A 13,735-nucleotide genomic window follows, 5' to 3' on the forward strand; every position below is an offset into this window, starting at 1 on the left:
AGGGCAGTTAGAGCTGTAGAAATTGCAGCAGCCATCTCCCGAAGCCCTAGGTGATCCACAAGGTCCGTGGACTGTGCAGAGCTTAGATGGGCAGCCCCAGGGGCCATCTGATCATCCAGGGCCAGGCTGCCCCCCCCCCCAGCCTCTGTCTGATAGGAGCCACCCTAACCTATGTCCTCTGTCACAGAGTGTGCCTTGTAGCTAGGTGTGTCTTCCTGGTGCTGTGGTTGTCTGTCCTCCTGAGGGTCCAGGCGGCGACCCAGAGCTAGGAGAAGTGGACTGAAAGCCCCGGGGACCCAGGCATGTTGCTTCACTTCCCTCCAGCCTCAGTTTCCCAATCTGGGAAGTGGGAAGCCACTCTAGCCTTGCTGAAGTGGCACTCTGAGGGACGGTGGTGTGACTTCCACATGAGTGCCATTGGGAACACAACACTCCTCCCTACCCACTACTGTGGGTTTCCCCGGTTGTTTTATTGTGGCAAATTACACACAAAATGTGTCCTCTTCATCATTCTTAAGCATACAGTGCAGTGGCCTGCAGTATCTCACGGGGAAGGCCATCACCACTATTCATCCTGAGGGCTTTTCGCCATGTGGAGCTGAGACTCTGCACCCATCAATCAAGGACACCTGTTCCCTGCCCCAGCCCCTGGCAGCCACTTCGAAGCAGGTCCTGTAGATGGCACCGTGCAGTGCTCATCTTTGGAGACTGGCTTGTTTCACTCAGCCCCGTGTCCTCGAGGTCACCCCTGTGGTAAAGTGTCAGAATGTCCTTCCTTTATGAGGCCCTGTGTCCTCGCTCATTGCTTATCTAGTCGTCCATTTCTAGACGAGTGGGTGGCTTCCACCTTTGGCTCTGGGTGTGGACCCAGGTGTGCAAATACCTATTCTAGACTCTGCTTTCAGTCCTTTGTAATTAGAAGTAGGATTGCTGGAATATGGTTACTGCAGCTTTTTAAAACCCTGCAATACAGGTGACAGGAAGACTCCACGAGAGTGAGGGAAGCCCTGGGCCCAGTCTGGCCTAGGAGGCATGGTCTTCCTGGTGCTGGGAAGGCCTTCTTGCTGTGCCGCTCTCAGTAGCTTGGGAAGCACTTGATCTGTTTCTCCCTGCAGTCTGGGGAAGCTGGCAGAGCAGAGCAGGCTGACCTGAAGGTGGCTCAAGGTGTGGGGGGCAAAGAAACTATACCCTCAGGACACTGGGGATGTGGGGGCCCAGGAGGAGCCTTCTGAAGGGGCTGACGGGTCAGGAAGGGATTTGCAGGCCTCCTGCCCCAGGCCTGGGCTGGCCTCTTGGTTCATCCTGAGCTCCTCCGAGGGCGGGGCACCTTCCTGTTGGCATCCTTCCTTCCCTTCAGCAACGCCCACTTTGTGACTGGTCTCAGGTGCTGAGGATACAGTGGACATGTACCCGGCAGCACCCTTGTTATCAGGAACTGAAATTCTAGAACAGCTCCACGTTCATGAGTGCAGAACGGGTGTGAGGCCTAGTCCAGGTATTCCCTGTGCTGAGCTCCTCAGGCCCCGATGGAGAGCCCCAGCCACCCAGCTGGGAGGGCAGGGCTGGGTTTCACCTCCAGCACGTGCTTGAGACCCGTGCTCCGAGTCTCCTCCGCGGGGACAAGCACACTGAGCTCAGTGAAGCAATAGGGCAGCTTCAGCCCCAGAGGCTGCTTGAAGACAATCTACCGCTGACCCCCAGCCAGGAGGTGGGAGAGAGCAGGCGGGCACTGTCTTAGGCCAGGGCGGGGGTGGGCAGCAGAGCTTTTTGAGAGGTGACATTGAACTGAGACCTGAGGGTAGATGGACCCAGTCATGCGACAGGAGCTTAGATCATTGCAGGCTGGGGCAGTAGCCTATGCCTGGGCCCCTCTGGCCTGAATTCTGAACCTTCCAAGGACAAAGAGGGGTTAACTTTTGAGCTGCTAATAGGCTCCATCTCACCAATGAATCACAATATTTGAGCTGAATCCAAGCTTGAGTGACACTTAATGAAGATTATTATAAGAAGATATTGGGATAAACTGATCTTATTTGGCTGTGGCTCGCAGATCTAGTTGACTGGTGATATTGATGAAGGTCTACCCCAGATTTTCAGGTGGTGATCATGAACACTGAGTGTCCACTCTCGAGTACGAGGTCAGTGTAGGGTTTCCTTCACTAGGGACCATTCAGTGTCACCAGCAGTGCCTGCTGGCCCGATGCGATACTGCCCACAGGGTTGGGAGCTGAGGGTGATGGAGCAGGGTCATGTTGTCTGGGAAGTGTTTCTGCCCAGGGACTGGCCAGCTGGTTCTGACCTCAGCATTCACACAGGGACCCCAGAAAAACCACGGGCACCTATCTGCCCTGGCCTTCGGTGTCCTCTGACTGGCCAACTGGTGCCCAGGGCTTTCCTCACTCTCTTGTGTAGATTCCTGGAACATGTTCTGTCGTCCCCAGTTTATAGGGGAAGAAACCAAGGCTTCCCCATGGCCAGCAGCAGCGAGGGGGCCCTGCTGATCCCAGCTGTCTGAGCCAGGACTGGTCTCTGTCCCCTGGGACCTTACTGCGGTCCCAGACCTGGGAGGGCCAGCCAGCCCACAGGACTTGATGCCCATTCCCCTCTGTAGTTTCTTTTTAGACATCTGGAGTATCATTGGTCTTACGTTTAATGTGTCAAGGATTCCAATTGCTGCTCCTTAGTGGCCAACTGCATGTATCTCTTTATCACGATGGATACCCTGTCTCTCTAGCCAGGTCCTTGGGGTTGGAGACTAAGGAATGCACTGTTTTCATCTCTAACAGCAGTCCAGGTCATTGCTTGACAAACAGCTGGTTTCAGCATTTGAGCTATCACGGCAGACTCCCGTGAGTCAAAACACACACCCTGCAGGCCGGAGCTCAGCCGAGAGAAGCTGCTGATTGTTTGCTGCTCAGCTTGACAGCATGGGTGCCAGAGGAGACGGCCGCAGCCTTCTCTCCCCTTGGCTAGCATCTCTTTAGGGGGTCTGTTGGTCTGGGACTTGTCCCAGGGCAGATTGGTTGGTGGTGCATGCGAGGTTCTTCCAGCTGCTCTCTGGACCCTGCATCCCATTCCGGAGCCCTCCTGTACCCTGGGAGGCCCCTGGCCTGAGGCGCCACACTACAGGAAGGATGTGTCTGATCTGGTCTGCTGAGAAGGCTCTGGCCTCAGGGTCTGGGCAGTTGTGTTTACAGGTCTGAAGAGGGGAAGGTTGGAGTATTTGGGGCTCTGATTTATTTTCTTTGGCTAGAATTCCAGAACCCAGACCATCAGAACTGACAGGTGCCTTTGAGATGGTCCAGCTCTAGCCCTTTTGCTCCGGAGGAGGATCTCATCTGGATCACCTCATCTCTGGGCTTCCTGGACAGGGTGGGAGGTATTGTCCTCCTTTGCAGGCGAGAGTGCAGGTTGGAGATGTGCGGGGAACTTGCCATGTGATTGCCCTAAATTTAGGTCCAGCAGACTCCTGAAAATGTAGCCGTCATGGAAGTGGAGGGTGATGGCTCTTGGGCATGAACTCCACCCCAGAAACAGTGCTGGGGCTCCACCAGGCCCTCTCAGCTGGCCCCTGCAGCAGCCTTGTAAGGGAGTTATTGCATCCCAGAATATAAGTGCCCGGAGGACTTAAGGGATCTGCCCTGTGTCACACCGTGAGGAGACAGATGGCGGAACGCTCAGCCCCGGGCCTGAGCAGAGTCCATACAGTGAGTTTCTGGGAAGGAGCCGCAGAGCTGCCTGCACTACCCACAACTCTCCCCCACAAGCTGAGTGACTCCCTGTGGCGCCCCGGTCGCCTTTTCTGTTGGATTTGCTCTTTCCAGTTCTTTCCACCTGCATCTTGCGTTACTCAGATGGATTGATTTGATTTGGTTTCCATGGGAACCGTGTTTGTGTGCTCACCAGGGCTCTCTGGGAAATGAGCTGATGCTCCCCACAGGGCCTGGTACGGGGAGAGGGGCGGGGGCAGCACAGCTGGTGGGCAGGTCTCCCAGGTCTGAGTCCAGGAAGTATGGTCCCTGTGGGGGGCTGGTTCTTTCCCCTTCCCTCGACACCCATCAGCTCGCAGGGAAAGCGGACACAGTGGACCTTCTGCTGACCCCGTTCTGTCCACAGCATTCCTTCTTGTTTGCCCCCTAAGTGAAAGTGTGCAGATTGAGACAGAAGCTTGGAAATCCTCAACCCGCCCATTCCCTGTCCCCCGCCCCCGCACCGCCCCACTTCCTGGCAAAGCCTCCGGGTTGTGCAGCAAACCCGGGTGACAGATGGCAGAAGCTCTCATCTGGATCAACGTAAAATGAGGCTTTGAGAAATAAACACGGGCTGCCGCTTCTCCCCCCTTCTGTGGGTTCCCTGGATGCCCTCCTGCCGGAATGGAAGGGTGCCTTGGTCACCAGGTGCCTGGGTGGACTCAGAGCTGGGTCATGGAGGTCTGTCCAGGCTCTGACACACTGACCAGTGTGTCACCCTGAGTGTAGCTCCTGTCTTTCCTTTATAGTATGGCTGCTAAGTCCCCGAACATCTTATCCGTGCTCCAGGTAGGAAGAAGGTGGAGGGGCAAGAGGAAAAAAGTTCCAATCCTTAAGACAAATGAACAAAACTCTCCATGAAGCCCCAGCCAGTTCCGCTGACATTTTATTGGCCAAAACTGAGCCTTCTGACCATCTTGTCTCCAGGTGCAGTGGTCAAAGGGGTGTCCAGACCCAGCTGCGCCTGACCACTGGCTGGGCCTCCCTGGGGTCTGCTTTCAAATCTTTAAATCGAGGGAGGGCGTCTGTCTCGGAGGGTCTTGAGCACTGACCCTCGTGGCCTTTCACTCGGCCGCAGACCTGGGCCTCCTACCCCATGGCGTCGGTCCCCTTTCTCTTTTCCCTCGTTCCAGAAGGATTTTGCTGCTGGTTCTTTTCTCCTCAGGGAGTGGAGGTCTACAGGGTGGGTCCCAGCTGTGTGTGGTGACCCCAGGCGATGCCCTTCTGCTGTCAGTAGCCTGCTGCCCTGCGCTGCCCATTAGGGGGACAGTGTTAGAGAGCACTGAGGATTGAAGGGGGGGAGCTTCTGGTCCAGCCCGACCTCCTGAGGTTCCCTGTGCTCCGGGTGTCCCCATGGGCCTGCACTGCCTGGAGGGGCCAGTTGTGGCTATGGGAGCCTGCCTTGAATATTTGCATGTGCCCTGACACCCACCTGCAGACTTGGTGGCTGTCTTTGAATGCTGCCCTGGCAGTGTGGGGCCAGACCTGGCGGCAGTGGTCACCCGTGAGTGGGTGGCTCTCTGCCAAAGCTGTTGAGATCCTCCCCTGCTCCCCAGCTCCTCCCTGGGCTTCCTTCCTGCTCCCAGGAGTTCCCACCTCTCCTCACTGTGGACACAGGAAGAGCTAGGAAGGTGGGGAGGGGCGTGCTAGTTTATAAAAGATGGTGGTGGGGTAAGTTCCCCGCACTCTCTGCAGCCCTGTGATTGGCCTGGACTCCATGCAGGTCTGACGAGCCACCGTGGGCTTTCCTGGCCTGTCTTTCCATAGGCACCACCCGCTCTGGCCACACTGTGGCCCCAAAGCTTGATTGGCAGGGGAAGGGTGACCCCATGCACCCTCTGACTTACAGCCTGGGTAAGCCGTCATCCTCTTAGAGCCCAGCATCTGCCTGGGCCCGCTGAGAGGAGGGGATGATGGCGGGTGTGGCCGCTGGTCTTCACAGCCCCTGATGGTCCAGCCACTTGACCTTGCCCTGTCACGGTAGTCATCTCTAGAACAGCTGTCTGTGATGACTGACGAGGAGGGTGACACTGTGACACAGTGTCTAGGTCCCAGTGGTGGTGTGAGTCCTGGGAACAGCTCTGGGGAGCAGGCAGACTCCTTAGTGACCTCCGTTTACAGTTCAGGGAAGAGATTCTCAGAGAAAGTCCATAATTTGGCCAAGGGCACGTGGTGGATGTGTCATTAGGGTTAATGTCACTCAACAAGCAGTGACCTCACCAGGAAATGTTTGCTGTCCTTGCTGACACCTGGAAGGCCTAGTCCAGTGTGCCGTGAATGTCACCCTGCCCAGGTTCCTCCCTCTTCTGTCACCCTGATTGTAGCTCCTGTCTTTCCTCTATAATATGGCTGCTAAGTCCCCAGCATCTTATCCGTGCTCCAGGTAGGAAGTAGGTGGAGGGGCAAGAGGAGAGTTCCAAGGTTGATCCTTAAACGAACAAAGCTCTCCACGAAGCCCCAGCAAGTTCTGCTGAATTTGTCTTGGCCAGAACTGAGCCTCTGACCATCTTCTGATGCGAGGGAATGGGGAAGGGAATTTTATCAGGCACAATCTGTTTGGCACAATTGGAATTCTGTTGTGAAAAAGAAGGGTTCGGCTGTTTGGGATGACAAACAGCAAGAGTCGGCAGTGGGTCACGGCGCTCCCTCGCCAGGAGTGGCAGCCGGAGAGATGAGATCTTCAGGGTAGGAGTGGGGGGCCTTTCCCCACTCCGCAGCTTCCAGGCAGTGTAGACTGCAGCAGCAGGTGCCGTGCTTACTGCTTGCTGGCTCAGGCAGTGTAGATGGCGTCAGTCTCCAAGTGTCCCTCGGGGGGTTGACAGTGCTCCAGGAGGCAGCTGCTGGGCAGTCAGAGCCAGAGAAGGGAACGAGGGGGCATGGCGGCCTCTCCTGAAGGCCAGTCCTTCCTGAGCCCCTCCCACCCTCACGCACCTACCCACAGACACGTGCACCTGTCGCCGATGGCACCTGCAGCTTTAGCAGAGCACAGGAGAGTGTTACCTCTCCATCCTGTGCTGCGTGGACTTCCAGCACCTGGAGCTGCCAGGGCTGTAGTCAGATAAATGTGGGGAGCCTGACTTGTGGCCCCCTTCTGCGAGACCACTGTGGATTGCGTGTCAAGCCTTCCGGAACCCCTTCTTCACGTAACACCTGGCACTCTGTGCAAAACAGGGATGTTAAAGACAGCAGGCTTTGAACTTGGACTGTCCAAATCCAAGTGGGGCTCAAGGCCCTCTCCACCATTCCAGCTGTGCAACCTTAGACAAGTTCCTCGGCCTCTCTCAGCCTCAGTTTCCTCGTCTGTGCAGAACAGATGGCTGTTCCCTGATGGGTCTCTGGGGATTTGCTGAGCAAGCACATGTAGGATGCTCAGGCAGGGCCTGGGGTGAGGTGCCTTGACTGAGAAGGTCCTTACCGCCACCACCACCGCCACCACCCTGCACCTCCAGAGAGTAGCTCTCTAGGGTCTCGCTGATCAGTGAATGAAAGATCAGTGTGGCCTGGCTTTTCTCTCTTGTACCTTCCCAGCTGGGTGAGGCCCCTTGAGCAGGGACTTGTGCAGTCTGCCTCTGAGCTGCAGGATGGGTTCCGGTTGGTGGAGAAGGGGGTGTGTGTTCCCACCATTGTCCCAGCCAGGGGTCTTCCAGTGAGCCTGAGCCAGGTCTTCCCCCATCAGGCTGGAGGACATGCAGAGCATCCTGCGGTTGTGGCCACCTGTTTCTGGTGGCGGCTTGGGTTTCTGGTGCCTCGTGTCGGTGAGATCGTGGGAGATACGGCAAGTTCCTCCCTGCAGGACAGTGGGTGATTGATCCCCACAGGGACAGGAGGACAGAGCGTTCCTTTAGGACTGAAGAGGACAACGGCGTGTGTTTGTGGCTATTTTCATTCTCCCATTCAGTCTCAGACGCAGTCTTCCTGGTTTTGGCTGATGGAGAGCGTGCGCCAGGGCTGGCTCAGAACCGCCTGAGCACAGTGCGTAACGTGGGGCACAGGCTCTGGTGCCCCAGCACCCCAGCACCCACCTCTCTTCCTCCTCCTCCTTTATGTGTGGGCTGGTGGACCTGGACCTCGTCAGGGATGATGGGGGCCAGCAGACCCTTGGCACAAGGACACAGGACCCTGCAGATAAAGGCCCTAACCTTGGTTCTTCCTCTGCAAGCTGGTGACCTTGGGGAAGTGCCCTAGGTTTCTCCACCCATAGAGTTGGTCTGCAGGTGTTCCTGCGGCTGTGTGTCAGGTACTCTTCCCTAGGGCCACCTGTGACCAGAGGTAGCCTGCACCTGTGTGCCCCAATGTCACTTCCACTTCCTGAGCCCCAGGCCTTTGTCCTTCCTAAGAGGCCAACCATGGCGAATGCCTCTTCCTCCAAGACCTGCTCAGGCACCAGGTCGGGCAGGCTGAGGCAGTGGCCGTGGCGATGACCTCTTGTGCTCCTTGGTGAGGGCGAGCCAGGTGGGCTGTGCAGCCGCTCCCTGATCCTGGGTGTCCAGAAGGACTTGATGAGTGTGTGGCAGTTTGGAGAGAGGTGCTGGAGAGTGGATCCAGAGGAGACTGGTGCCCCTGTGGAGGATGCACGGGGATACTGCAGACATTACCCAGGGCTCCAGAGGCTCTGCCAGTGGACACTGAGCCCCTCTGCATGCAGATGGCTGTGCCAGGCCTGAACATGGACCGGCAATAGGGCCAGCTGGCCTTTCCCCCTTTGACTGATGGGTAGGCCCTTCCAGTTAAGATTGGTAGTTAGTAAGACCACTAAAGAGCGAGTCAAAATCTGCTCCCACCCTCACCCTGGGGGCTGCCACAGACAGTCTGACCAGTGCACTAGGTGTCCCAGCTCTGCCACCCTATTTCAACTCTGTGCTGCATGTGCCAAGGACCCCCTTTCTGCTGGGGGCTGTGTCCTACTCAGCGTGGTGGTCTCCACCTTTAGGAACCCAGGGTGGAGAGGCGAGGACCTCAAGGCCCAGAGGGACGGGCAGGGTGGAATGCAGACTTGGACCCCGAGGTCTGCAGGCGTAGGGGACCGCCTGGCTTGGCCTATTTTTAGAAGGAGCCATGTGGGTCAGCCTGGGAGACAATAAAGAATGTGGCCCCATAATAAGCCATTGTTCCCATGATGGCTTCAGGGCCCACAGATGATCTGTGGCCCCACTGGGCTGGGCCGTTGCTCCGGAGGCCGTGGATTTTTCCAGCGCTTGTTATGGGAGGAAAGAAGTGCTGGGCCCTGACAAAACAGGAAGGGGACAGGAAGACGGTGAGCTCTGGTATCCAGTGACTTATTTGGGGGGTGAAAGGCAGATGGCCAGGCGGACCCTGTCCTGGTGGGCCTGGGCACTACCAGGGAGCCTTCTCTGTCCTGGGCCTGTGTGGGCACCGTCTCCTGGCAGGCCCTCTGCACCCTGGGAGGGTCAGCCCCCTCCACCAGGCACCGCGGTGGCCCCAGGCTGGCTTGCTCTGCTTCTGTGAGGTGATTGCTGGGAGTCCCTGCATCCCTCTGCCTGGGATGGGGACAGGATTTTCATGTTTTGGTTAAAGTGATACCGAGCTTCCATCCTCCTGAGGGGGGGGGCTAGGGGTCCGTTCCCCGGTTGGGGAACTACTGGCTTTATGGATTCCAGCCTTTCTGGCTCTTCCCACAGCCCCCTGGGGGGGGCACAGTCCTCTTCTTCAGCTCCCGTGACCCAGGTACCTGCCATCCTGGGACCCCACCACCTCCTGTAGCTTGTGAGTTCTTATCTACTTTAAGGACTCAGGGAGGCTGGCACATTGGCTGGTTGCAGCTGAGCCGGCTTCAGTCTCCCTGGGAGCCTCAAGGTGTGATCCGCCCCAGCCTGTGTAGACAGTGGGTGTGGCTGGGTCTCCCGGCCTCACAGGAGAGCAATACGCACAGCGCCACCTGCTGTATGCTGTGGGTCTCCACCATCCCCAGGAGGGGGGACCGACGGCCTTCCACGTGACCAGTGGGGTCCACGTGCCCAAGCTGAGAAGAGGGCTCCTAGGTGGTGGCCCACCAGCCCTTCCTGTCTCACAGGAGGCTGTGAACTCTGGGCTTCCTCTTTCCACCACCAGGCAGGGACTGACCTAGGTCACATCTTGGTGGCTGGCTTTAGTACAAGGACAGTGGGGGGCCACTGGGGGAGGCGGCTTGAGCAAGCAGTCGGGGAACTGCCGTGCCTGGGAGGGGAGCCACCTGACTCTGTGAGGCTGGGGGAGAAGAGGAGGAGGAGGGACCTGGTATCATTCAAGACTCTTGGTCAACCCCAAATGGCTTTTGTGGGGCTGGAAGTTGTGGCCCACTTAGCCGTTCCAGGTGGTAGACACCAGTGCTGAGAGCTCTTTCCTCTCTTTTCTGTGTCTGGTCTGCCTGGGTTGTCCTCAGCAGGCCCTCATCCTCGTGGTAACAATATGGCTGCTGTAGATCCAGCCCTCCTAGCCTTGCTCTGTCCAGTCCCATCCACTTCTGCAGTAGTTGGCTCTGATCTACCTCACCCAGCTCGTGTCCTTGCAACCAACAGGGAGGTGGGGTGCAGGAATCGGCTTTGCACTGTGCAACAGGGGGCAGGAGTGAGCATCACAGACCTCCTGGGGGGAGAATGGGGTGAATTCCCAAGGAAACTGGAGGCTGAGCTGGGAAATGGGAAGAGAATTCTGGGCAACCCCAAATCACCAGACGTCCATCACATGGGGACTAACCTGTGGGACAGGTGAGGCATGAGACGGGGTAGACAGGGAAGCTCAGTTGCGATGGCCTCAGTTTTCTGGATGGAGAAAACAAAGTCCATTGTAGAGAAGGCCACGGACGGCCCTTCCCCTGCGTTTTGTGCAGTTAACAACGGTGGGCACCGGACTCCTTCCTGTGCCTCCTCCTGGAGCTCTCCTCCCCCTTCCTTCCTCCCTCCCTCTTCTTCTGGGTGTGGTTTCTAGCCAGAGAAATCTGCCTCCTGAAACTCAAGGCTCTGGGGCCACACGAGAGGGGTGCTCGGAGCTTCCTCCGACACGGTGGGAGGGAGGCACGTCGGTGTCGGTAGCCAGCACAGCCACGCTGGCTCCCTGACCCCACGTGACGGGCCTCTGTCTGCCGTCTCTCCTCAGGAGCAGGACATCGAGACGTTACATGGCTCCCTGCACGTCACGCTGTGTGGGACCCCCAAGGGAAACCGGCCCGTCATCCTCACATACCACGACATTGGCATGAACCGTGAGTTCTGAGGTTCCCGGTTCCCTGGTGGGGTGGCCACCTGGTCCCCCAGGACGGGCTGGAGCTAGCTGTTTCCTTTTGGGGGACTTCTTGGAATTGTTTGGGGAGGACCTCCTGCCACAGCCTGGGAAGCCCTGCGTGCACTCTGGTGGGGCTTGGCACTGTCCTCGAACCTGGAGCACAGGGGCCCTCTGCTGCCTGTATCAGCTCTTCGTTCTTTTATTGCTGAATAATATTCCACTGCATGGACGTGCCACATTGCTCTCTCTGCTCTCCAGTTGTTGGACACGGGGCCCTTTCTGCTTTGGGCTGTGATGGATAGTGCTGCTCTGAAGGCTTAGACATTGAATTCTTTAGATGACCAGATAGTGTTACCGTGTGGGTGGCCAATTTTTCATAAAGGGGTAAAATAGGAGCTAGCCCCTGTTACCGTGATTTGGAACAGGGGTGAGTTTCTGCGGTGAGTCAGAAGGCGCCATCTGAGCTGGAGTGTGCAGGAGGGTGCTTGATTGGGGGTGGAGAACTGCCTCCTTTCCACCTTTTCCTACAGCTTGTGAGCCTTCGGGGCGGGGATGAGGTCAGCTGCTGGAAGCCAGGTTGCCCTTCATGCTCCCTGTGTCTTCCCCGTCTGTCCCTCGTGTCCATCACGTACCAGGTCCCACGCCAGGTCCTTTTGGAGACCTCACTTTGTCTCATTGGACCCTGAGAAGGCAGTGCACTTGCGTCAGATCTGCCGCTCCCCTGCTTAGCCCAGGGTTAGGGTAGGCTGAACGCTGTAGCAAGAGGCCCCAAGAATGGGCCTCTCTCCTCAGTCCGTCACAGTCGAGGGTATTCCGTGAGACGTGTCCCATGTGTGGACTCAGGGATGTGGGGCCCTTGTAACTAGTAGCTCTGCCATCCCCTGGGTCCTCAGCAGCTCCTGCTGGCTCCTGTGATCCGGCAGGTGAAAGAAGAGAGAGAAACTCAGAGGTCTGAGCGGCAGATGTGGAGAGGAAACTGTGAGCATTGCATGTGGTTGGCCAGAACCCAGTCACATGGCGGCCTGTGGTTACAAGGACCCTGGGGAATGTAGTCCAGCTGTGTGTCCAGCAGGAAAAGGTTGGCTGGCCATCTTTGCCTCAGGACCCCGGCGGTTGGCAGCCTGGCCCTAGGCCACTTAAGTGGAGGGTCCATGCTTTATCCGTTGTGCTTCTCCTTGTCTGAAGATGGTGTGTGTCCTGCTCAGTCCCCAGATCTGAGGGCCTAGAAGACCCCGAGAGAAAGGGAGTAGGGTGGACATGAGGCCATGGCCGTGGAGGGGGCCGTGGAGGGGCAGGAGCCAGACGGAGAGCCCCTCCCAGCACCAGTAGGAGCTTAGTATTCACTGGCTTCACGAACAGCAGGGCTCATTGACCGTCCCCACCCCGTGCCGGCTCCCTGCCTGTGACCTACTCTTGTCTTTATCCCTAGAGGAGGGCAGAGTGGGGCGGGGAATGTCCTCGTCCTCCGTCCCCTTGCTGAGTGTGAGTGAAAGTAGAACAGATGTGCTTTGCCCTCTGCCACCTAACTGTTCCCTCCCCTAACTCCCTTCCCGTTCCCACCCCCCCCCCCGCCTGTTCTCCAGACAAAACCTGCTACAACCCCCTCTTCAACTACGAGGACATGCAGGAGATCACCCAGCACTTTGCCGTCTGCCATGTGGATGCCCCTGGCCAGCAGGATGGTGCTCCCTCCTTCCCCGTGGGGTGAGACAGGGGTCCTCCTGCCGCAGGAGCCGTGTGGGGTGGAATCTGGGGGTGGGAGCGTCGAGCTGGCTTTAAAAACTTTTAATCATGATAAAATATAATATTTACTATTTTAACCATTTTTGTGGCTATATAGACCTAGATCATAAAATTGACCATTTTAACCATTTTTAAGGATTGGTGGCGTCTAGTACAGGGCAGACATTGTGCCGCGGTCCATCCATGGTCTGTCTCTAGGACTCTTGAGCACCCCACACTGTGCCCATTAAACCCTGACCCCTGTTTCTGGCTGGGCTGGCTTCGTGCCAGGTGGGTTCACCCTGCGTGGGACCTACCTGGGAGACAGTTTGACAGGACCCACTGGTCAAGGGGGAAGAAGACCTAGGAAGCTGAGAAGAAAGAGGGAAGGCAGTAATCCCGATGCAGCGCCTCCTTGGGCCAGGCTTCAACTTGTTACTTATAAATGTCCTTTGCCCTGCATCTTTCTGGCCAGTGGTCTCTGTTGTGAGCTCTGTTTTCGACACGTAGAAAGAGAGGCCTGGCAGGTTAGCCACCTGGCTCAAGGTCACATAGCTGGGGTGAGGGGGTCTGCTGAGACCCATGTCCTTGGAACATGTGACTGCCTTGTTCCAGGGCGCTGGCCCTGCCCAGTCCTCCTTAGGTCCCCTGGTGCAGCCATGGCCAGGCTTGCTGGCCCCCAAGTAGCACCTGGTGTATGTGGGGGTGGGGGGCTTCCATGGCTTACAGGCTTCTAGAAAGGCCTTCTTGGCATTTACCGGCAGATGTCCTTTCTCCTTAGTGGCCAGAGTTCTTAATTATCAACCTTTATCAGAGAGGAAGGGAAGGGACACCCACTCCTTGTGGTAGGATCAGAGATAAAAATCTTTTGAAACAAAGGGACACAGTTAACTGTCAACTAGAAGACATGCTGCTCAGGTGGGGCCAACTGTTGGAAAGACTGGGTAAAGCAGAGGCTCCCAGCTCCCCTGGGAGGTCCTAGGAGTATGTCCACCTCCAGGGACTTTGTTCAGTGGATCTGGAGACCATCGTGGAGGGTGGTTTCC

General features: G+C 57.1%; 1 protein-coding gene across 2 annotated transcripts in view; it reads left to right on the forward strand.

Moving 5' to 3' along the window:
• Positions 1-13,735, forward strand: part of Ndrg1 (N-myc downstream regulated 1) — a 51,584-nt gene that overhangs the window by 18,665 nt on the left and 19,184 nt on the right. For both annotated transcript variants that reach the window (XM_027950407.2, XM_027950416.2), the window contains exons 4-5: positions 10,842-10,947; positions 12,551-12,671. In XM_027950407.2, the coding sequence (XP_027806208.1) occupies positions 10,842-10,947; positions 12,551-12,671 (227 nt within the window). The remainder of the gene's footprint in view (positions 1-10,841; positions 10,948-12,550; positions 12,672-13,735) is intronic.

Source organism: Marmota flaviventris, chromosome 15 (genome assembly GCF_047511675.1).
Source record: "Marmota flaviventris isolate mMarFla1 chromosome 15, mMarFla1.hap1, whole genome shotgun sequence".
Taxonomy (NCBI): Eukaryota; Metazoa; Chordata; class Mammalia; order Rodentia; family Sciuridae; genus Marmota; species Marmota flaviventris.